General features: G+C 33.6%; 2 protein-coding genes across 16 annotated transcripts in view; both read right to left on the minus strand.

The window, feature by feature from the left end:
* The window catches only part of LOC106090181 (serine/threonine-protein kinase N), a 193695-nt gene that overhangs the window by 32990 nt on the left and 140543 nt on the right, over nucleotides 1–20162 (minus strand). The window lies entirely within an intron of this gene.
* Nucleotides 1843–19037, minus strand: LOC106090184 (uncharacterized). Of its 4 annotated transcripts, none has more exons than XM_059368508.1 (5): nucleotides 18799–19037; nucleotides 9609–10315; nucleotides 6515–6889; nucleotides 3773–4048; nucleotides 1843–3705 (listed from the first exon to the last, which is right to left on the minus strand). In XM_059368508.1, exons 2-5 carry the CDS (start codon nucleotides 10062–10064, stop codon nucleotides 1972–1974), a joined length of 2841 nt encoding a protein of 946 aa, XP_059224491.1. In that variant the 5' UTR covers nucleotides 10065–10315; nucleotides 18799–19037; the 3' UTR covers nucleotides 1843–1971. The 4 variants fall into 4 exon arrangements, with proteins under 4 accessions (XP_059224491.1, XP_059224490.1, XP_013111745.2 ...); XM_059368507.1 differs by having other exon boundaries at nucleotides 18642–19037; XM_013256291.2 differs by having other exon boundaries at nucleotides 18293–19037.

Raw genomic sequence — 20162 nt, forward strand, 5'->3', positions numbered from 1 at the left:
GCTATATCAGGTTATGTGCCGATTTGCGCCATACTTATCACAGTTACTGGAAGTCGTAACAAAACACCACGTGCAAAATTTCAGTCAAAACGGACGAGAATTGCGCCCTCTAGAGGCTCAAGAAGTTAAGATCTCAGATCGGTTATATGGCAGCTATATCAGGTTATGTGCCGATTTGCGCCATGCTAAGCGCAGTTATTGGAAGTCATAACAAAATACCACGTGCAAAATTTCAGTCAAATCGGAAAGGAATTGCGCCCTATAGCGGCTCAAGAAGTCAAGATCCCAGATCGGTTAATATGGCAGCTATATCAGGTTATGTGCCGATTTGCGCCATGCTAAGCGCAGTTATTGGAAGTCATAACAAAATACCACGTGCAAAATTTCAGTCAAATCGGAAAGGAATTGCGCCCTCTAGCGGCTCAAGAAGTCAAGATCCCAGATCGGTTAATATGGCAGCTATATCAGGTTATAGACCGTTTTGAACCATACATAGCACAGTTGTTGGAAGTCTTATCAGAACACCCCATGCAAAATTCTAGCCAAATCGGATGCGAATTGCGCCCTCTAGAGGCTTAAGAAGTCAAGATCTCAGATCGGTTTATATGGCAGCTATATCAAAATATGGACCGATTTGAACCATACCTAGAACAGTTATTGGAAGTCCTAACAAAACACGATGTGTAAAATTTCAGTCAAATCGGACGAGAATTGCGCCCTCTAGAGGCTCAAGAAATCAAGACCCAAGATCGGTTTATATGGCAGCTATAGCAGGTTATGTACCGATTTGCGCCATACTAAGCACAGTTATTGGAAGTCATAACAAAACACCACATGCCAAATTTCAGTCACATCGGACAAGAATTGCGCCCTCTAAAGGCTCAGGAAGTCAAGACCCATGATCGGTTTATAGGGCAGCTATATCAAAACATGGACCGATTTGGCCCATTTACAATACAATCCCAACCGACCAATACTGCTAAAAAGTATTTGTGCAAAATTTCAAGCGCTTAGCTTTACTTCTTCGAAAGTTGGCGTGCTTTCGACAGACAGACGGACGGATAGACAGACGTATGGACATGGCTAGATCGACTTAGAATGACATGGAGATCCAGAATATATATACTTTATGGGGACTAAGACGCATATTTCGAGGTGTTACAAACAGAATGACGAAATTAGTATAACCCCATCCTATGGTGGAGGGTATAAAAATATGTATAAAAAAAAATAAACTTAAAAATATATAAAATGAAAAAAAAATTATTGTTTTTATTAAAAATTTTATATTTTATTTGTAAAAAAAACACAAAGTTTTAAAAAATAATTATTATACAAAATAAAAAATATTTATAAAAAAAATAAAAATAAAAAAAATAATTACAAAATATAAATAAAAAACATTTCAATAAATATTACATAAATTCAAATAAGATAAATAATAAAAAAAAATGAAATAATTCCAAATAAATAAAATTTAAGATAAATAAATTGGAATAATGAAAACTTAATAAAAAATTTTACGAAATAAAATTTAATATATCATAAAACAAAATGAAATAATATTAAAATTTAAAAAAAAAGAAACTAAAAAATAACAAAACTTGTAAATTAAAAAAAAAAATACAAATAAAATAAAAAAATTAAAAATTCAAAATATTAAAAAAAAAAATTACAAAAAAATTTTTTAAAATCACATGAAAATTTTTTCAGTGTACAAAGGGGTAAATGCATTCAAAAGTGTCATCGATTTTTTTTTATTATTATAATTATTTTAAATATTATTATTATATATTATTAATTTATTATGTTATTAATATTTAATATTATTTTTTCTTTTTTTTTGTTTTTATTTTTTGGGTACAATTAAGTCTTAACAACTAAAGTATGGCAGTATCGTTAAAAATGTTTTTCCTGTTTGGGCATTGGCATTTAAACACTTCGCTTTAGCCTCTTTGTGCTTCTGCCTTGCTATTTCTTCACCCTTCTCAGCATAGCCGATTCGCCCAACGAAAAGGCTCTACCTCGCACCTGAAAACGTTCGGCCAGCCATCTCTGGCAGCTTTCGCACGAACAATTCGGATTTTTGGTAGGACCAACATGATGGCCTGGCTTACGAGCCGGCACCACTTTGCCAAATTTGCTGGCCTTGTCCAGGTACTCGGAGGAGTAGCCGGCAGGAGGCTTGGCCGAAGAGGCATCACTGGCCGCCGGACTTTGGCGATAGGGCTGAAACATATCAAAACGCCGCACCGGTGTGGGTGTGGTGGTGGGGAAGGTTGATGCACTGGTGGTAGCGGGTGGCGCCTCACTGCCACAACGCAGGAACACAGGACTTGCAGCCGGCTGAGGCGTTGAATGCCTGCTGCGTTCAGTGGGTGTAGGCACAGGCGAGGCTGATAGATTCTCACGCGTCTCACTTTTCCAGCGTTGCAAGCCTGGCAGGTAATTAGGATATAGCAGGGAACCCTCCACAGGGGCCGACAAGGGTTGTGGTTGCGGACTTGTGCGATTTTGAGGACCAAAGAATTGCAAAAAACCCGGACGGCTCTTGGAGAAATGTTGTGTCTGATGAAAGCCCGCTGTGGGTGAGGTGGTGGTAATAATGGGTGATACATTACGTTGTTCGGTGTTACCAGCTGCCACATATGGCCCATAGGATTGATCAGTTTCCGAGAAGAATTCCGATTCGGAGGGCAAAGTGTCATCTCTTTGCAGGCGACTGCCGCCTCTAAAAGGCGATACTCTTTGGGGTGTGTTTGTATTGACCTCAGAAATGGTTTGCAAATGATGCAAACCGCCTCCAGGATGCGTTTGAAGATATTGTCCTGCTTGTACTTGTTGTTGAGCGGGTTCATCCTCCTTGGAATGACTGCGCGACCATAGACGTTCCATTTGCCTTATACGCAAACGGTCCATGGCATTTTCATATTCAAAACTATCCGACTTGGTGAGGGAATAGTCCTCATTGTCATCGGTCTCCTTCCAGGTGGGAGTGTCGACCACATCATGACCAGCCAAGACACTGGACAGACTGCTGCAGGTATTATCTCGCACTGTGGATCTCGTCGAACTGGGGTAGCCCATACTCAAGGCATCGTCGGAAGATTGGCGCAAATATTTTTGTCTCAAGTTGGCCAATTTAATGGCACGCTGATCGCCAATGTGTTTGCGAAAGAGCAATTGTTTGGATTCATTAACCTCATCGGTGGTATTCGAAGTGGTAATGCCATGGCCCAGGTGCAGATCACCACCAATGTGGGTCGAGGCCCCAGGTTGGGCGCCAGCGCTAGATACTTTTTGTTGCTGCTGCTGCTGCTGTTGACCACCCAAACGTCTTGGCAGAGAACCCCCCGTTATACGCTGATGCCTGAGGCGCATTTGCTCATTATCCAATACCGTTTGAAATGTCGAATTCGACTCTTGATCATGTCTGCGATTATCCTCGGATTCTGAACTGGACTCTGCATCAGCATGATCCTCATCTTCGGAGCCCGTACAATAGACATCAATGTGTACCGTACGTGGTTTCTTTTGGCCTTCAGTGGCCGATTGCACAGTCTTGTTAGAGGCCATGAAAGCGGGCAGTGAACCCATAGCATGGGATGAAGGACCCGCAGACACATCTTCGCCTTCGATGGATGGTATGCGGGGCATAGAGGTCGATTTAAAAGCTGGTGAAGGCGACGAGGGCATATACGAAGGCTGTAAACAGAGAGAGAGAGAGAAATTATTCCATTGTTGTGTTGTAAAAGCTGAGCATAGAACTCACCCTTAATGTGTTTCCCTCGTTAACACCACTCCCATAACTGTGTGGCTGCTGCATTAAAGCCTCCGTTGTGGCTCTGCGCTGATCATAGTGCCTACGAGAATCCCTTCTCTCCAGCGGACTGTGTGACGCCTTATAACGTCTGTGCTCATATTCTTCAAAATATCGGGTCTCCGTATCACTGGTCTGGCAAATGGCATCTCGTAGATTAAGAATTCTACCAGAACCAGGATAGGTTTTCGATTTTTGTGATCGTGTGTAAGAGTCCTCATCAAAGGACTTTTGTGTTAACAAAATAATAAAAATTGGGGAAGCATTGAGAAAACGAGGAAAGTGGGGAAAAATAGAAACTCGATGTGGGGGAACACTTTTGGCCTTTTGCTGGGGAAATTTCAAAGAAAAATTTTTAAATTGTTCTGGGAAAATTTCAAAATGTTGAGGAAATTTAAACGTTTTCGTCAAAAATTTTTGTTTTTTCAAATTTTTCCAAATTTTGAATTTTTTTGGGAAATTTTAAATTTTCGGGGAAATTTTCGAATCTTTGGAAAATTTTAAGTTTCCGGAGAAATTTCAAATATTTGGGGAAATTAAACATTTTCTGGGCAAATTTCAAATTTCTGGAGAAATTTTAGATTTTTATGGGGAAATTTTATATTTTTACGGGAAAATTTAAAATTTTTGGGAAAAAATTCAAACTTTTGGGGAAATTTGAAATTTCCGGGGAAATTTCAAATCTTTGAGAAATTTTAAATTTTCGGGGAAATTTCAAATTTTTGGGGAAATTTCAGATTTTTTTTGGGGAAATTTTATATTTTCTGAGGTAGATTCAAATTTTTGGGGAAATTTCATAGAAATTTCCTCAGAAATTCAAAATTTCCACAAAAATGTTAAAATTCCCTAGAAGAGTAAAATTTCCCAAAAATGTTAAAATTCTCAGAAACTTAAAAGTTTCCCCAGAATTTAGAATTTTCTCAGATATATAAAATCTCCCCAGAATTTGCCCCTAATATTTTTGGATTTTTTTTGGGAAATTTTAAATTTCCGGGGAAATTTCAAATTTCCGGGGAAATTTCAAATTTCCGGGGAAATTTCAAATTTCCGGTGAAATTTCAAATCTTTGAGAAATTTTAAATTTTCGGGGAAATTTCAAATTTTTGGGGAAATTTCAGATTTTTTTTGGGGAAATTTTATATTTTCTGAGGTAGATTCAAATTTTTGGGAAAAAAATTCAAACTTTTGGGGAAATTTCATAGAAATTTCCTCAGAAATTCAAAATTTCCACAAAAATGTTAAAATTTCCTAGAAGAGTAAAATTTCCCAAAAATGTTAAAATTCTCAGAAACTTAAAAGTTTCCCCAGAATTTAGAATTTTCTCAGATATATAAAATCTCCCCAGAATTTGCCCCTAATATCCCTAGAAATAAAAAACAGAAAAACTTTTTAAAAGGTCCTCAAAAAGATTAATGTTTTGAAAACGTTTTGAAAATTCTCCAGTTATTTGCCATTTTTTCCGGGGAAATTTCAAATTTTTTGGGAAACTTCAGATTTTTTTGGGGAAATTTTATATTTTCTGGGGTAGATTCAAATTTTTGAAAAAAAATCAAACTTTTGGGGAAATTTCATAGAAATTTCCTCAGAAATTTAAAATTTCCACAAAAATGTTAAAATTTCCTAGAAGCGTAAAATTTCCCAGAAATGTTAAATTTCCCGAAAACTTAAAATTTTCCCCAGAAATTTAAAATTTTCTCAGATATACAAAATTTCCCCAGAATTTGCCCCTAATCACCCTAGAAATAAAAAAAACAGAAAATCTTTAAAAATGTACTCAAAAAGTTTAATGTCTTGAAAACTTTTTGAAAATTCTCGAGTTATTTGCCATTTTTTTCCATCAACTGCATTTAGTACTTTTTTGCATTGGCTGAATGTGAATGACCTATAAATGGCATCATCACCGGCATCGAACTTTTTATTTGTTTTTGGGATGTGCTCATATCATGATTCGCAAATATTTAAAAATAGCCCCCAACAGAACAATGTAGCAGAAATAAAAAAAAAGGCGGCCAACATGAAGATGAGGAGCAGAGCGCTACTCAGGCAAATGCCACAAATGATTTATAGATCGCTATCAAAGGCATATAAACCGAGTGAAAATCTATTCTAAGACGACGAATTTCATGCCTATGGGGGATGAAAAATTGGAAAGCAATTGCGTGGACAAACGATCATCAATTAAGAGTCCAAATTTTAAGTTGAATGGTTTCATCCAATAGGGGGGTGGAAATTAATGATGATTTTCTCTTATCTTGGGTCACATGTTCACGAGGTGTTCTAGTTTTTTCCTAGTGGTTCATACAAACCCATTAAAGCTTTTGCTCGTGCTGTCCCATTTCATTGGACCAATCACTGAGATTAGATTATCACCCCTTTGCTGTCAGAGGGGATGTGTTCAAAAAGGCCTCGTAATTTAGTAGATGCCACTACCAAACATGTTTTATGAGTAGCGGCGCCTTCAAAGCCTTTAAGCATAAAACAAAATTTCATTCAATGATTCACCTCCATTTGCCATTTGGAGTAGAGACATCAAAGTGTTTGCTTTCACGCAAATTGCCAAATAAAATGTTTTGATTATTTGAAAAATCATAAATTTTATGACTATCACCCCAAACCGCAAAGTGTTAATCAGCCAATTAAGTGTTCCCCACTTATCGAAATAAAATTTAAATGACCATTTGCTAATTATTTTACCTTTTCCGGCAACACTGTATAACAAGCCGTGGTATTGAACACAAAAGGATCTGGCTCTTCCTCCCTTATGAGGCTGCGACTCATATGTCTGGCTACTTCATTATCATCCACTTCATCGATATTGAGTCCAGGTGGAGGTAGAAAGTCTGCAACAGCCGAAACTATGATGTTGCAGGTACTGCGACATCTGGTACCATAAAACGGAGCCGCCGTATCATCATCCGGCTCTGGAGTTTTATTTGGATCTACTGTTTTTCTTTTACGATGTGAGGTATTTGAACCACTAAATGCCGAATCAGCTCCACCATATAATGTTGTCGATGAGGTAGTCGAACGAAAACTTTCCTCTTTGCGGCAATCTTTGCGGGATTTTCCCTGCAATGACGGTGGGTATTGTGACAAAGGCGCTGAGCATATTTCTGGCATTTGAGAAGGAGGAGTAGTAACAAAGAAATGTTGGAGGAAACTTTAAACTAAACTCAGCTTATGCTAACAGAAAAACAAAAATCGGTAGCATTTACACTTAAATTAATAGAAAAAATTTTATTTTATTTTAAAACCTCTTTAAACAATTTTAAAACTAGACCTACAGCACGAATAGCAACGAATAGCAATGTAATGTAACTATAAGACTGTTATTCGGTATTAAATTGTGACGTTATCAAACTGTTATACTGATATAATATTCCATTGTAATGGCGCTTAACCGTTAAAAACTCATACTGTCTAGTTTCTTTGCCGTTAAACGATTGTACTGCAAAACCGTTATACAGCTAACTGTTATATTATTCGAATATGATAGTTTTTAACTGTTATACTGTTCAACTGTAATGCTACCCAACTTCGATACAGTAAAACTGGAACTCTTTTAAACTGTTATACTATTTAACTCTTATAATGTTAAACTTTTATACTCACAAATTGTTTAACTCTTAGACTATAAAATTTTTATTTTGTTGGTAGTTGTACTACAAAACTGTTATACTGTTAACCCGTATACTTTTATACTCTAGTAATGTTGAACTGATATACTGTTATGAAACTACCATACAGTTATACCACCATACTGTAGTACTACCTTACTACCAAACTGTTATACTACTATTATGTAATGCTACCATATTGCAAGGCTACCGTATTGTTATATTATCATATTGGTAGTATACTGTTATACAACCATATTTTTATACTTCCATTTCGTTATACTACCATACCGTTATACTACTACCATACAGATATACTACTACTAAACTGTTATACTACTGCAATACTGTTATAGTACTATCAAACTGTTATATTACTGTTATAGTACTACCATACTGTTATACTACTACCATACAGATATCCTACTACCAAACTGTTATACACTACCAAACTGTTATACTACTATCATACTGTTATACCACTACCATACTGTTATACTGCTGCAATACTGTTACAGTGCCATAATGTTTTATTACCAAACTGTTATACTACCATATACTGTTAGAATACCATGTTGTTATTCTGCCTTATTGTTATACTACCATACTGTAATATTACTTAACCTGTAATATTGCACATACTGTAATATTACTTAACCTGTAATATTATCATACTGTAATATTACCATACCGTTATACTACCACACTGTTACACTACCACTACGTTTATGTTACAGTCGAATCCGGATATTTGAACACCTTTTATTTAAATAAGTCGGTTGATTGAAATACAAATTATGTGCAAGAGATCGAATTTCAATGATATCAACCTTGGCACAAATTTTCCATATTTTGCTATTTTCAATTAAGCCGATTCGAATGTATGCTGCCATACTACAATGCTGTTATACTACCATGCTGTTATACTACCATAATGTTATACTACTATAAGGTTATTTTACCATACTGCTTCGCAACTATACTGTTATACGACCATACTATTATACTACCATACTATTATGATATCATACTGTTATACTACTAGGCTGCTATACTTTCATACAATTGTTCTACCATACCGTTATACTACCATACTGTTAAACTATCACACTGTTATACTCCTCCAACCATACGGTTATGCTACCATAATATTACGCTACCATACTGTTATATTACTATGCTGTTATACTTCCATACTGTTATACAACCAAATGTTATACAACCATACTGTTACACTACCATACTATTATAGTATTATGCTGTTATACTAACTACTACCATACGGTTATACTACCATACTATTACGCTACCATACTGTTATACTACTATGCTGTTATATTGTACTTTTATACTGATATACTTCCATATTGCTATACAACCATACTGATACACTAAAATACTGTTACTTTGCTATACTGTTATACTACAATACTGTTATACAATCATACTGTTGTACTACCATACGGTAAATCTACCATACTATTACGCTACTGTTATACTACTATACTGTTATACTTACATACTATTGTTCTACCATACTGTTATACTGCCACACTGTTATACTGCCACACTGTTATACTACAGTACTGTTATACTACAATACTGTTATACGAACATATTGTTATACTGCCATGCTATTAAGCTACCATATTATTATGTTACCATACTGTTATACTACCATACTGTAATACTTACATACTATTGTTCTACCATACTGTTATCAACGCTCTTATACTAATATATAGTTATGCTACATTATGGTTATACTATGGTACCGCAATCTACTATACTGTTATACTACCATACTGTTATACTTCTGTGCTGATATATATACCATGCTGTTATATTACCATACTGTTATACTATCATACTTTTTTACTGCCATACTACTATACTGTTACACCACATTACTGTTATACTATCTTACTAGCATACTGTAATACTACCATACTGTTATTCTATCATACTGTGATGCTATTATGCTGTTATAGTTCCACATATTATGAAAAAATGTAATTTTCATCTGCAAATTTAGTCAAGTTTTCTTTCTGTGGAAAGAAAATAAAATTTCTGCAGAATATATCTTTCAATATTTATATAATAATTCTAACCTTCGTCCAACATTTCTTTCCTACTCCTCTTCCATCAAAACAAACATTCTCCTAACTTACCTTTCCCGTTTCATGTGAATAGCCCGATGAACGTGATGAATTCCTTTTGAAAACATCAGAATGTTTATCGTCGTGTCGCTCCTCACCATCCGCTGCTGTGCCATCGGCATCTAATGTAGACCATTTATAGACGACACGCACTGGATTGATGGGATCATTGGTGCTGAAATCCTTGCGCACCGTTTCCCCAGCACGGGCAAAACGTAATTGCGCCCGCACCGTCCATTCAGCGGTCAATTCGTGGGGCATTGGCGGCTGTTGTCTGGAGGATGGTTGCTGGGGTTGGGGATGATTTTGTCGAAATTCTTGATTGGTGGTGCTGCCGGCACCAGCCTCGCTTTGTTTATCACCACCGCCCTCAGAAGCATCACTGCGGCTGCTATGAGGTTTACCGTTGTTCTTATTATTGCTTTGTTGCTCTGAAGGCGTTGTTGGTGGTGGGGAAGGATCACCCATTTTTTTCGGCTATTGGTGTTGTTAATCACTTGTATGGTTAATTGGGGTTACTAAGCATTTTTATGGACCACCATTGTGCGTTTTTTTGACTGCTCTTCGGTTGTGTGGACTTTTTTTTCTTTACTTTTTAGCACTATTACATTTTTTTCGATTTTTTTTCTTGTTTATCGTTTAACTACCCACGCATTATAACACTTAATTTTTATTTAAATAAACACTCACACACAGAGTTTTCGAAATTTTTTAGAGCACTTAGTGGAATACGTATATTAAATTTAATTTATTGTTATCATTTTTGTTTAAATTCAAATGTTAAATTTAGAAAGAAATTACCATTTATATTTGTGTTTGCTAATTGTTCAAGGTGTTTTGGATGGTTCATGCAAATAATGAGAAAATATTGTGGGTGGGTGGCTCTTACGCAGGTGAGAAACCAAAAATAAAAGTTTTTTGCATGAATTAAAGACAATGTATGCCGCAAATGCAAATGCAAAAAAACTATACCAAGGACCCAAAACCAATTATAAAACAAAACAAAAATTTCTATTATGTATTAAAATAATTTTTTTAAAAAAATATATGTTTACCAAAATAATGCATATTTCTAATAAAAATAATGCCAATTATGCATATGGCTACAAACATAGTGGGACTCTTTTACATACAGATCAAAAATTATTTATTTAAGAAAAATAAGTAAAAATCATCAAGCTCGAAATCTGTTGTTTTTTCGACCTTTTTACTTATTTTTCATGTAATCACTTAATTAATTGTTATATAGAAATGTTTTTTATAGTTCTTTCAATTATTTAGAATATTTTTTAATTATTTTTTGTATTGACAATTATCGAACTATTGAACTAGTTAAGGGCACACACTTGCACATTGGTTCCTTGTGCGGAGGTTTATTCGTTAGTTCATATACATAACAGTGTGGATTTGCTTATCCATTGCCATCTTAAATAGACAATTTAAACTCAAAAGCCAATTGTTTAAGATTTTTCAACTTATTTGCCATTGTGACGTATGAGTGATAAGACAGAGTACTTGCTTACTAATACGCATTGTGACGTATGAGTGATAGAACAGAACACTTGATTACTAATACGCACTAGAGCACCCAATAATAATAATTTTGTCAAAATTTCATACTTAAAAATCAATTTGTGTTTGGTTCTTTGTTGTGTGTTCCTTATAGACTCAGAAACAGCTGAACCGATTTTCTTGAAATTTTCACAGATGATGCATAATGATCCCTTTGTGAAAATAGGGTACTAAATTTTTTTATATCGGAAGGGGGGCGGACCCTCCCCCTTACCCAAATTTTCAGAAACGCCAGATTTCGGAGATGGGGTGTTAGGGGGGCCACCCCAAGCCCCAAAACACCCCTAAATCGGACATATTTAACGACCATGGCAATATGGGACTCAAATGAAAGGTATTTGCGAGTAGAATACGAATCTGACATCCAAATGTGGGACCACATTTCGGGGGGTCAACCCCTCCCCAAAACACCCCCCAAACAGGAATATTTACTGACCATGGGATTATGGGGCTTAAATAAAAGGTATTTGAGTGTAGAATTTAAATCTGATATCCAAATATAGAACCAAGTGTTTGGGGGGCCGCCTCTCCCCAAAAACTTCCCCCCAAAGAGGACAAATTTACGACCACAGCAATATGGGGCTCAAATGAAACATCAATCAATCAATATTCAGGAAAAGGAAAAAAACACCACCCAAAAAGGAAGTATTTGATGACCATTGCAATATGAGGCTTAAAAAAGAGGTTTTTTAGAGTAGAGTTTTTCAAAGCCAAGTCATTGAGGGGCCGCCCCATCCCCCACCAAGCGGTCATGTTTGCCGACTAAGACGTCCCAATAACATAGAAATTCCCAAGTAGAACGGGTCTTCAAGGTAGTAGAGCTCGATACTGATAGCTTTTTGACAAAATTTCCTATAGAAAAGAAATTTTGACAAAATTTTCTATAAAAATGAAATTTTGACAAAATTTCCCATAGAAATGAAATTTTGACAAAATTTCCTATAGAAATAAAATTTTGACAAAATTTCCCATAGAAATGAAATTTTTACAAAATTTCCCATAGAAATGAAATTTTGACAAAATTTCCCATAGAAGTGAAATTTTGATAAAATTTCCCATAGAAAGAAATTTCGATAAAATTTCCTATAGAAATGAAATTTTGACAAAATTTCCTATAGAAATGAAATTTTGACAAAATTTCTCATAGAAAAGAAATTTTGACAAAATTTCATATTTCCATAGAAAATATTGTCAAAATTTCATTACTATAGGAAAATTTGTTAAAACTGCATTTCTTTGGGAAATTTTGTCAAAATTTCATTTCTATAGGAAATTTTTTCAAAATTTCAATTTGTTTGGAAAATTTTTATTTATATGACATTTTTTTTTCAAAATTCAATTTCTTTGGGAAATTTTGTTTAAATTTCATTTCCATGGGATATTTGATCAACATTTCTTTTCTATAGAAAATTTTGACAAATTTTCATTTTTGAAGGACATTTTGTCCTACTTCATTTCTACAAAAAATTTTGTGCAAAATTGCATTTCTTCGGGACATTTTGTCAATATTTCTTCTCTATGGAAAATTTTTACAAAATTTCATTTCTATGGTAATTTTTTTAAAAATTTCATTTCCGTGGTATTTTTTTAAAAAATTTAACTCCTATGGTAAATTTGGTCAAAATTTCATTTCTTTTAAATTTGTTCAAAAAGTGACCGCTAGAAGGTTTCGGCTTTTATATTGGCTTTTGATTTGTACGTGAAATCGATGGCAAATTATGTGAGGACTAATAAAAAAATCACTGAATTTGATGAAATTCTTTGCCCATCATCAAAATATATATAAAATTTTTTATAGTTTTTTTAAATTTCATACACATTGACAACATGCGCCTACTTGTACCAGATACAATGTTTATCCCACATAATAAAAAAGAAATAATAATAATATTTATATGACACATTTCCAAGTCGTTAAACCTAAACAAATTACGCCTGACCCATAAAAAATATTTGAAAGGGACCACCTGTTGTTGTTTTTGTTGATGTTACCTTAAAACATATTGATTTCTATTTGTGATGACGTAAAATTGTAGCAGTGGGTGGCATTGGAAGCACAGCATATTTGAATAATGTTCACCTATTGAAAACATGTCTCTCCGTCACACCGTCGTCACACTGTTTACTGCAAGATTAAGGAATGTGCCAATAAACACAGTTTTATGGTCATGCGAGCAGCTCAAGAGAAAAAACATCGAAAAGAAAGAAAATATTATTTTCACATGTCCATCACAATGGTGGAAATGGAAACCCATTGACGTTTAGTCGTTTTCCCCATAACACAATAAATTTGCAGAACATTAACAACTACAAAAAAAAAGAGATATTAAAAAAAAAAACTAAAGAAAAATAAATGATGAAGACCATCAGGGCAGACAGTTAGATGGATGGTCGATTAGCAGAACTTAAAAAAAAACAACACGCTTGGAAACTACATGAGCACATACTGGCAGAAAATTTTTATATTTTTTTTTTTTATATTCATCCGAGGAACAACCCAAGGTGTTTTCTCATTTGACGACCAAAACACCAAATAAACTGACAGCACAAAATAAATAAAATAAAAATATATATGTGTTTATATATAAAACGCGTAAATAGCCAATAATAAAAAATATGTGTATTGTGAATGAATATAAAAAATCTAAATTACCTATGTATGTGGCCAAAGTGTTGTGTTGTGAGTGTGTGCGTGCGCAAAGAATTGAAATAAAAGTGAAAATTTATAACATTCGCTAATAAAAAAAACACACACACAACAACAATTGAGTGAAATGAAAATGATGTCGTTTAGAAATAAACATTTTCATATGATCGACCACCCCATTCTTGGCAATCAAAAGAAAATAAGGACTATCCCAGAATTAAAAAAAAAATTATTACAAATAAAAAAAAAATCTAAAACAAATAAAATGTTGACAAAGTTTCCTATCGAATAACATTCTGGAACAATTTTTAAAAAAAAATATGAAAAATTTCCTATAAAAACAAAATTTTGACCAAATTTCCATAAACATATTTTTTTATCAATTTCCTAAGAAACAAGATTGCCAAAATATATGCTATCACATGAAATGTGACAAAGTGTCCCATTGAAATGAACTTTTGATAAAATTTCCCATAAAAACTAATTTTTGATAAAATTTTCTAAGGAAGTGGAATTTCGAAGAAAATTTTCTCTAGAAATATACACCGGTATTCACATATCTTAATAAAGATTTGAAATAGTTTTTTATTTGTCAGATTTCCTTTATAGATCTGCGAAATAAACATATTTTAAGGCTTTATTAAGTTTTGTGAATACGGCCGAAAATGTTTTTTAAAATTTCTTATAGATATGAAATTTTAAGTAAATCTCCCATAGAAATTAAATTTAAACCAAATTTTCTATAGAAATTAAATTTTGATAAAATATCCTATGGACATGAACTTTCTTGCAAACTTTCCCAAAGACATTGAATTTTGACAAAACTTTCTATAAGCAGTAAATTTTGCCAAATTTCCCAAAAGATTTAAATTCTGAAAAAAAAAATCTCATATAAATAAAATTTTGCCAAAAATTAAATTATTCCATAATTTCCTATAAAAATGCAGTTGTGAAAAAATTTTCTATGGACAAGATACAGAAATGAGATTTGAACAGAGAAAGAAATAAAATCTGATAAAAAAAAACCTAAGAAGTGAAATTTTGACAACAAAAAAAAAATCCAAAAATTTCTATAGAAATTAAATTTTGCCAAAATATCCTTGAGAAAGGAAATTTTTACACCATTTTCTAAAGAAATGTAATTCTGACAAAATTTTCCCCTAAACAAAAATTTCATTATATTCATTATAATTTCATTATAATCCATAGAAATGAACTAGGACGAATTTTATTTTTCAGAAATGCAAAAGTGAGAAAATTTCCTAACCAAAGATGAAACGCGTCCCATATTGGTTGGCGGTGTTGCTATCTTTGGCTTTCCTTTTCCATTTGCATCTCTGATCATTCAGCTCCTCTCGAAAGAGAAACAAACAAAAATTGTAAAATTTCCTATGGACAAAAAATTTCAACAAAATTTCCCATAGAAATAAAATGTTGATTTATTGAAATTAATTTTGACAAAATTTTTCATTAGATGAAACTAGGACCAAATTTCCCAAAGAAAAAAAAATTAATATTTCCACAAGAATATAGAATTTTTAATTAAAAAAAAATTAAATTTTGACAAAATTTCCCAATGAGAAAAAATTTTGAAAAATTCCCCAAAGAAATAAAATCCTGCAAAAATCCCCAAAGAAATGAAATACTAAAAAAATTACCCAAATAAATGAAAGTCTAACAAAATGCCTAAGAATAGAGTACTGAAACTACCATTTCCCAAGGGAAAAAAGTACTCAAACTACACTTTCTCCAGAGAAAGAGTACTAAGTCTACCCTTTCCAAGAGAAAGAGTACTCAAACTATTTTTTCCCAAGGGAAAGCGTACTCCAACTACCCTTTCCCAAAGAAAAGAGTACTAAAACTACCCTTTTCCAAGGAAAAAAAGTACTAAACACACTCCTTCCAAGGGAAAGAGTACTAAAACTACCCTTTCCCAAAGAAAAGAGTACTAAAACTAGGCTTTCCCAAGGATAAGAATATCCAAACCACCCTTTCCAAAGAGAAAGAATACTCAAACTACCCCTTCTAAAGGAAGAATACTCAAACTACGCTTTCTCCCGAGAAAGACTATTTAAACTACCTTTTCCCATGAAAAATAGTACTAAAATTGCCCTTTCCCTAAGGAAAGAGCACTAAAACTAACCTTTCCAAGGGAAAGAGTACTAAAACTACCCTTTTCCAAGAAAAAAAGTATTAAAATTACCTTTTCCAAGGAAGAGAATACTAAAAAAACCTTTGCCTAAGGAAAAGGGTACTAAAACTAAATTTTCCCAAGGAAAAGAGTACTAAAACTACATTTTCCCAAGAAAAAGATGCAAAACCTACCCCTTTGTCAGGAAAAGGGTACTTAAACTAACTTTTCCCAAAGAAAAAGATACTAAAACTACCCCTTCCTACGAAAAAGTGTACTAAAACTACCGATCCCAAGGGTAAGAGTACTAAACTACCGCTTCCCAAGGGAAAGAGTACCAAAACTACCTTTTCCTAGGGAAAAGAGTACTAAAACTACCCTTTCCCAGGGAAAATAGTACTAAAACTACCCTTTCCCAAAGAAAAAGGTACTAAAACTACCCCTTCCTAAGAAAAAGAGTACTTAAACTACCGATCCCAAGGGAAAGAGTACTAAAACTATCATTTCACGAGGGATAGAGTACTACAACTACATTTTCCCAAGGGAAAGAACACTCAAACTACCGTTTCCCAAGGGAAAGATCACCAAAACTACCCTTTTCCAAGGAAAAGAGTACGAAAACTACCCCTTCCCAAGGAAAAGAGTACTAAAACTGCCCTTTCCCAGGGAAAAGAGTACTAAAACTACCCTATCTCAACGAAAAGAGTATTAAAATCACTCTTTCCCAAGGGAAAAATAATCAAACTACCCTTTTCCAAGGGAAAGTCACTAAAAATACCCTTTCACAAGGAAAAGAGTACTAAGACTATCCTTTCCCAAGGAAAAGAGTACCACCAAAACTACCCTTTCTGAAGGAAAAGTGTACTAAAACTTCACTTTCCCAAGGGAAAGAGTACTGAAATTATCATTACCATTTCCCAAGAAAAATAGTACAAAAATTGTCCTTTCCCTAAGGAAAGAGAACTAAAACTACCCTTTGCCAAGGGAAAGAGTACTAAAATTTCTCTTTTCCAAAAAAAAAACATATTAAAAGTTACTTTTCCCAAGGAAAAGAATACTAAAAGAAAACTTTGCCAAAGGAAAAGAGTACTAAAACTACATTTCCCAAGAAAAAAGTACTAAAACTATCTTTTCCCAAAAAAAAAGTAATAAAACTTCCGTTTCACAAGGAAAAAAGAGTACTAAAATTACCTTTTCCTAAGAAAGAGGATGTTAAAACTAACATTTGCCAAAGAAAAGGGTAATAAAACTACCCTTTCCCAGAGAAGGAGTATTAAAACCACCTTTTCCCAAGGAGAGGAGTACAAAAGTACTCTTTCCCTAGAAACAAAGTATTATATTTCCTAAGAAAAAGAGTACTAAAATTAAACTTTTCCAAGGAAAAGGGTACTAAAACTAAATTATCCCAAGGAAAAGAGTACTAAAACAATCTTTTCCCAAGGGAAATAGTAGTAAAACTTCCCTTTCCCAAAGGAATGTACTTAATAGAAAGGGTGCTAAAACTGCTATTTTTTGGTTGAAAGAGTACTAAACTATTCGTTGTTAATAGAAAGATAAAGAAACTGACCTATGGGGAGGGAAAATAGTACTGAAACTACCCTGTCACAAGGGAAAGAGTACTAAAACTATACTTTCCCATGGAAAAGAGTACTATAACTATCCTTTCCCATGGTAAAGAGTACTAAAACTACCCTTTCACAAGGGAAAGAGTACTAAAACTATCCTTTCCCATGGAAAAGAGTACTAAAACTACCCTTTACCATGGAAAAGAGTACAAAAACTACCCTTTCTCATGGAAAAGAGTACTAAAACTATCCTTTCACAAGGGAAAGAGTACTAAAACTACCCTTTCACAAAGGAAAGAGTACTAAAATATTTTGACACAACTTCCTTTAAATATGAAATTTTTACAAAATTTCCTGGGAATAAAAAATTTTTACAATTTACTATTGTCAAAGTAAATTTTTGTTCTAAACCACTAGCAAAATTTTTGTGGGTTTCTTACTCGGAGACAGTCCTTAGGCGACAGTTAATAAAGGCCCACAATAAATTGTGTATATAAGTGTTTATAAATCTATATATAAAGACTCAGCACGTATTTATATACATTGCAGAATTCATACTACATATGCGTATAATTTTGTGTAAAAATCAAGAATTCATTTTTTTTTTTGGTTTTTCACAATTGTGGTATTGTTTATAAAAATATGTCTTTTGGGGTCAACGTTAGGCAAAAAAAAAAAAATACAAAATTGTGTGACCATTTTTTTACACAAAAATAAAAGCAATTTTTTTCTAAATTTAACATTTGTACGAAATGAGAAATAAGAAAAAACACAAACATACACGCAAGCACACACAATTGTCATTAAGGTACAAAACTGTTGGTGTCCTACTAAGTATTTTTAAATTTAATAAAATTATTTTAATTATTATTTATTAGTGTCCATTAGTTATACAAAATTTGGCATGTTTTAGAATTTTTGTTGGCAGCTTGTGGGGTTTTTTGCACATATTTTTGATGAAATATCTTCCATATTATGCAATGTATATATTTTTTGGGGCGAAATTTGTTTATAATTTAAACACAATGGCAGGAAATTTGACTTGTTGATTCTTCTGGCCTTTTTTTTTTTGAGACAAATTAAGTAATTGAATCAAATCATATGCAATATAAACACACAAACACACACACACACACATCCACTGATTATTTGTTATTTTTCTCGTATTTTCGCAGTTTTTCTTTTTTGGCGATTAATGTATTAAACATTGAAGTTAGCACAATATTTAGTGGTTAATTTTCTTCGTTGGTTAGTTATGAAGGAGGCATCACTAATAACAACTACAACAATTATCAAAAAAAAATTTTAATTTTTTTGTAGGCCAATTTCGGGTAGAACAACGTTTTGTTGGCCTTTTGAACGTTTTGAACAATACCACGTCTCTCGTTCAACTGAGGCACAGAATTTAGAGTGGCCTTTTCGGTATCAGGCAGATTCGTCTCGGTTCCTCTATTATTGAGTTGTGAGTTTGTGTGTTTGTAGGAAAAACAAGTGTTGAATTTTGGGGCTTGTTCTCTTCTTCCCAAAAACACAAATCCCCACCATACAAATCACTAAACATATCCACACACACACACACACACACACACACCTATGAACAACAAACGATCTTTAGCCATCTGAACAATTTTTGGTTTGTTAGACTCGGTTGTCTGTTCAAAGAAAAGTCAAAATTTCCCAATGATGTTTTGCAATGTATGTTTGTGTGTGTGAGTGTGGTTGTGTATGTTTGTGTCGAATGATCTTTGCCTGGCCTACCGGAAAATTGTATTCTCATCGGCACATTTGAACATAATTTCGTATGATTGTCCGAGCACTGTTTGTTCTTGTTGTTCTTGGATGTCTTTGTATTGTGAAATACCGATCTTTTGCAAAATTTAAGGGAAATTTTAAGAGACTGACCATCTCAGTGGTTGTAAACCTAAAGAGAACAGTATTTGTGCTGTTGGTATTAAAAGGGCATAGTGCTTTCAAGAGGCATGAACTAATTAACCTACATGTTAATTACATGTTATAAATATATCATATAAAAATTAATATTTATAAATATTGGGTTGCCCAAAAAATAATTGCGGATTTTTTAAAAGAAAGTAAATGCATTTTTAATAAAACTTAGAATGAACTTTAATCAAATATACTTTTTTACACTTTTTTTCTAAAGCAAGCTAAAAGTAACAGCTGATAACTGACGGAAGAAAGAATGCAATTACAGAGTCACAAGCTGTGAAAAATTTGTCAACGCCGACTATATGAAAAATCCGCAATTACTTTTTGGACAACCCAATAATCTTGTATACCCTCAACCATGGATCGCATTTGTCGAGTTCTATGCGCGGTATCTCTTTTTAGGCAAACAAAGAATATTGAATAAGAACTGTGTTATGCCATTGGAGCTATATCAAATTATAGTCCGATACGGACCATAAATGAATGCTGAACGTTATAGAAGTCATTGTATAATATTTCAGTTCATTCAGATAATAATTGCCCCTTGTAGGGGCTCAAGAAGCAAAGTCAGGAGATAGGTTTATATGGGAGCTGTATTAAGCTATTGATCGATTCAGACCATATTAGACACGTATGTTGAGGGTCACGAGATAAGACGTTGTACAAAATTTCTGTCAAATCGGATGAGAAATGCGCCCTCTAGA

Source organism: Stomoxys calcitrans, chromosome 5 (assembly GCF_963082655.1).
Source record: "Stomoxys calcitrans chromosome 5, idStoCalc2.1, whole genome shotgun sequence".
Classification (NCBI taxonomy): domain Eukaryota; kingdom Metazoa; phylum Arthropoda; class Insecta; order Diptera; family Muscidae; genus Stomoxys; species Stomoxys calcitrans.

Bases quoted from the DNA above. Each gene is read 5' to 3' on its own strand.
- LOC106090184 (XM_059368508.1), bottom strand. From the start codon at position 10,064: ATGGGTGATCCTTCCCCACCACCAACAACGCCTTCAGAGCAACAAAGC. The intron at 4,049-6,514 runs GTAAAATAATTA...TTAACACAAAAG, and splicing joins ATACAGTGTTGCCGGAAAAG to TCCTTTGATGAGGACTCTTA. The intron at 3,706-3,772 runs GTGAGTTCTATG...CTCTGTTTACAG, and splicing joins ACGAGGGAAACACATTAAGG to CCTTCGTATATGCCCTCGTC.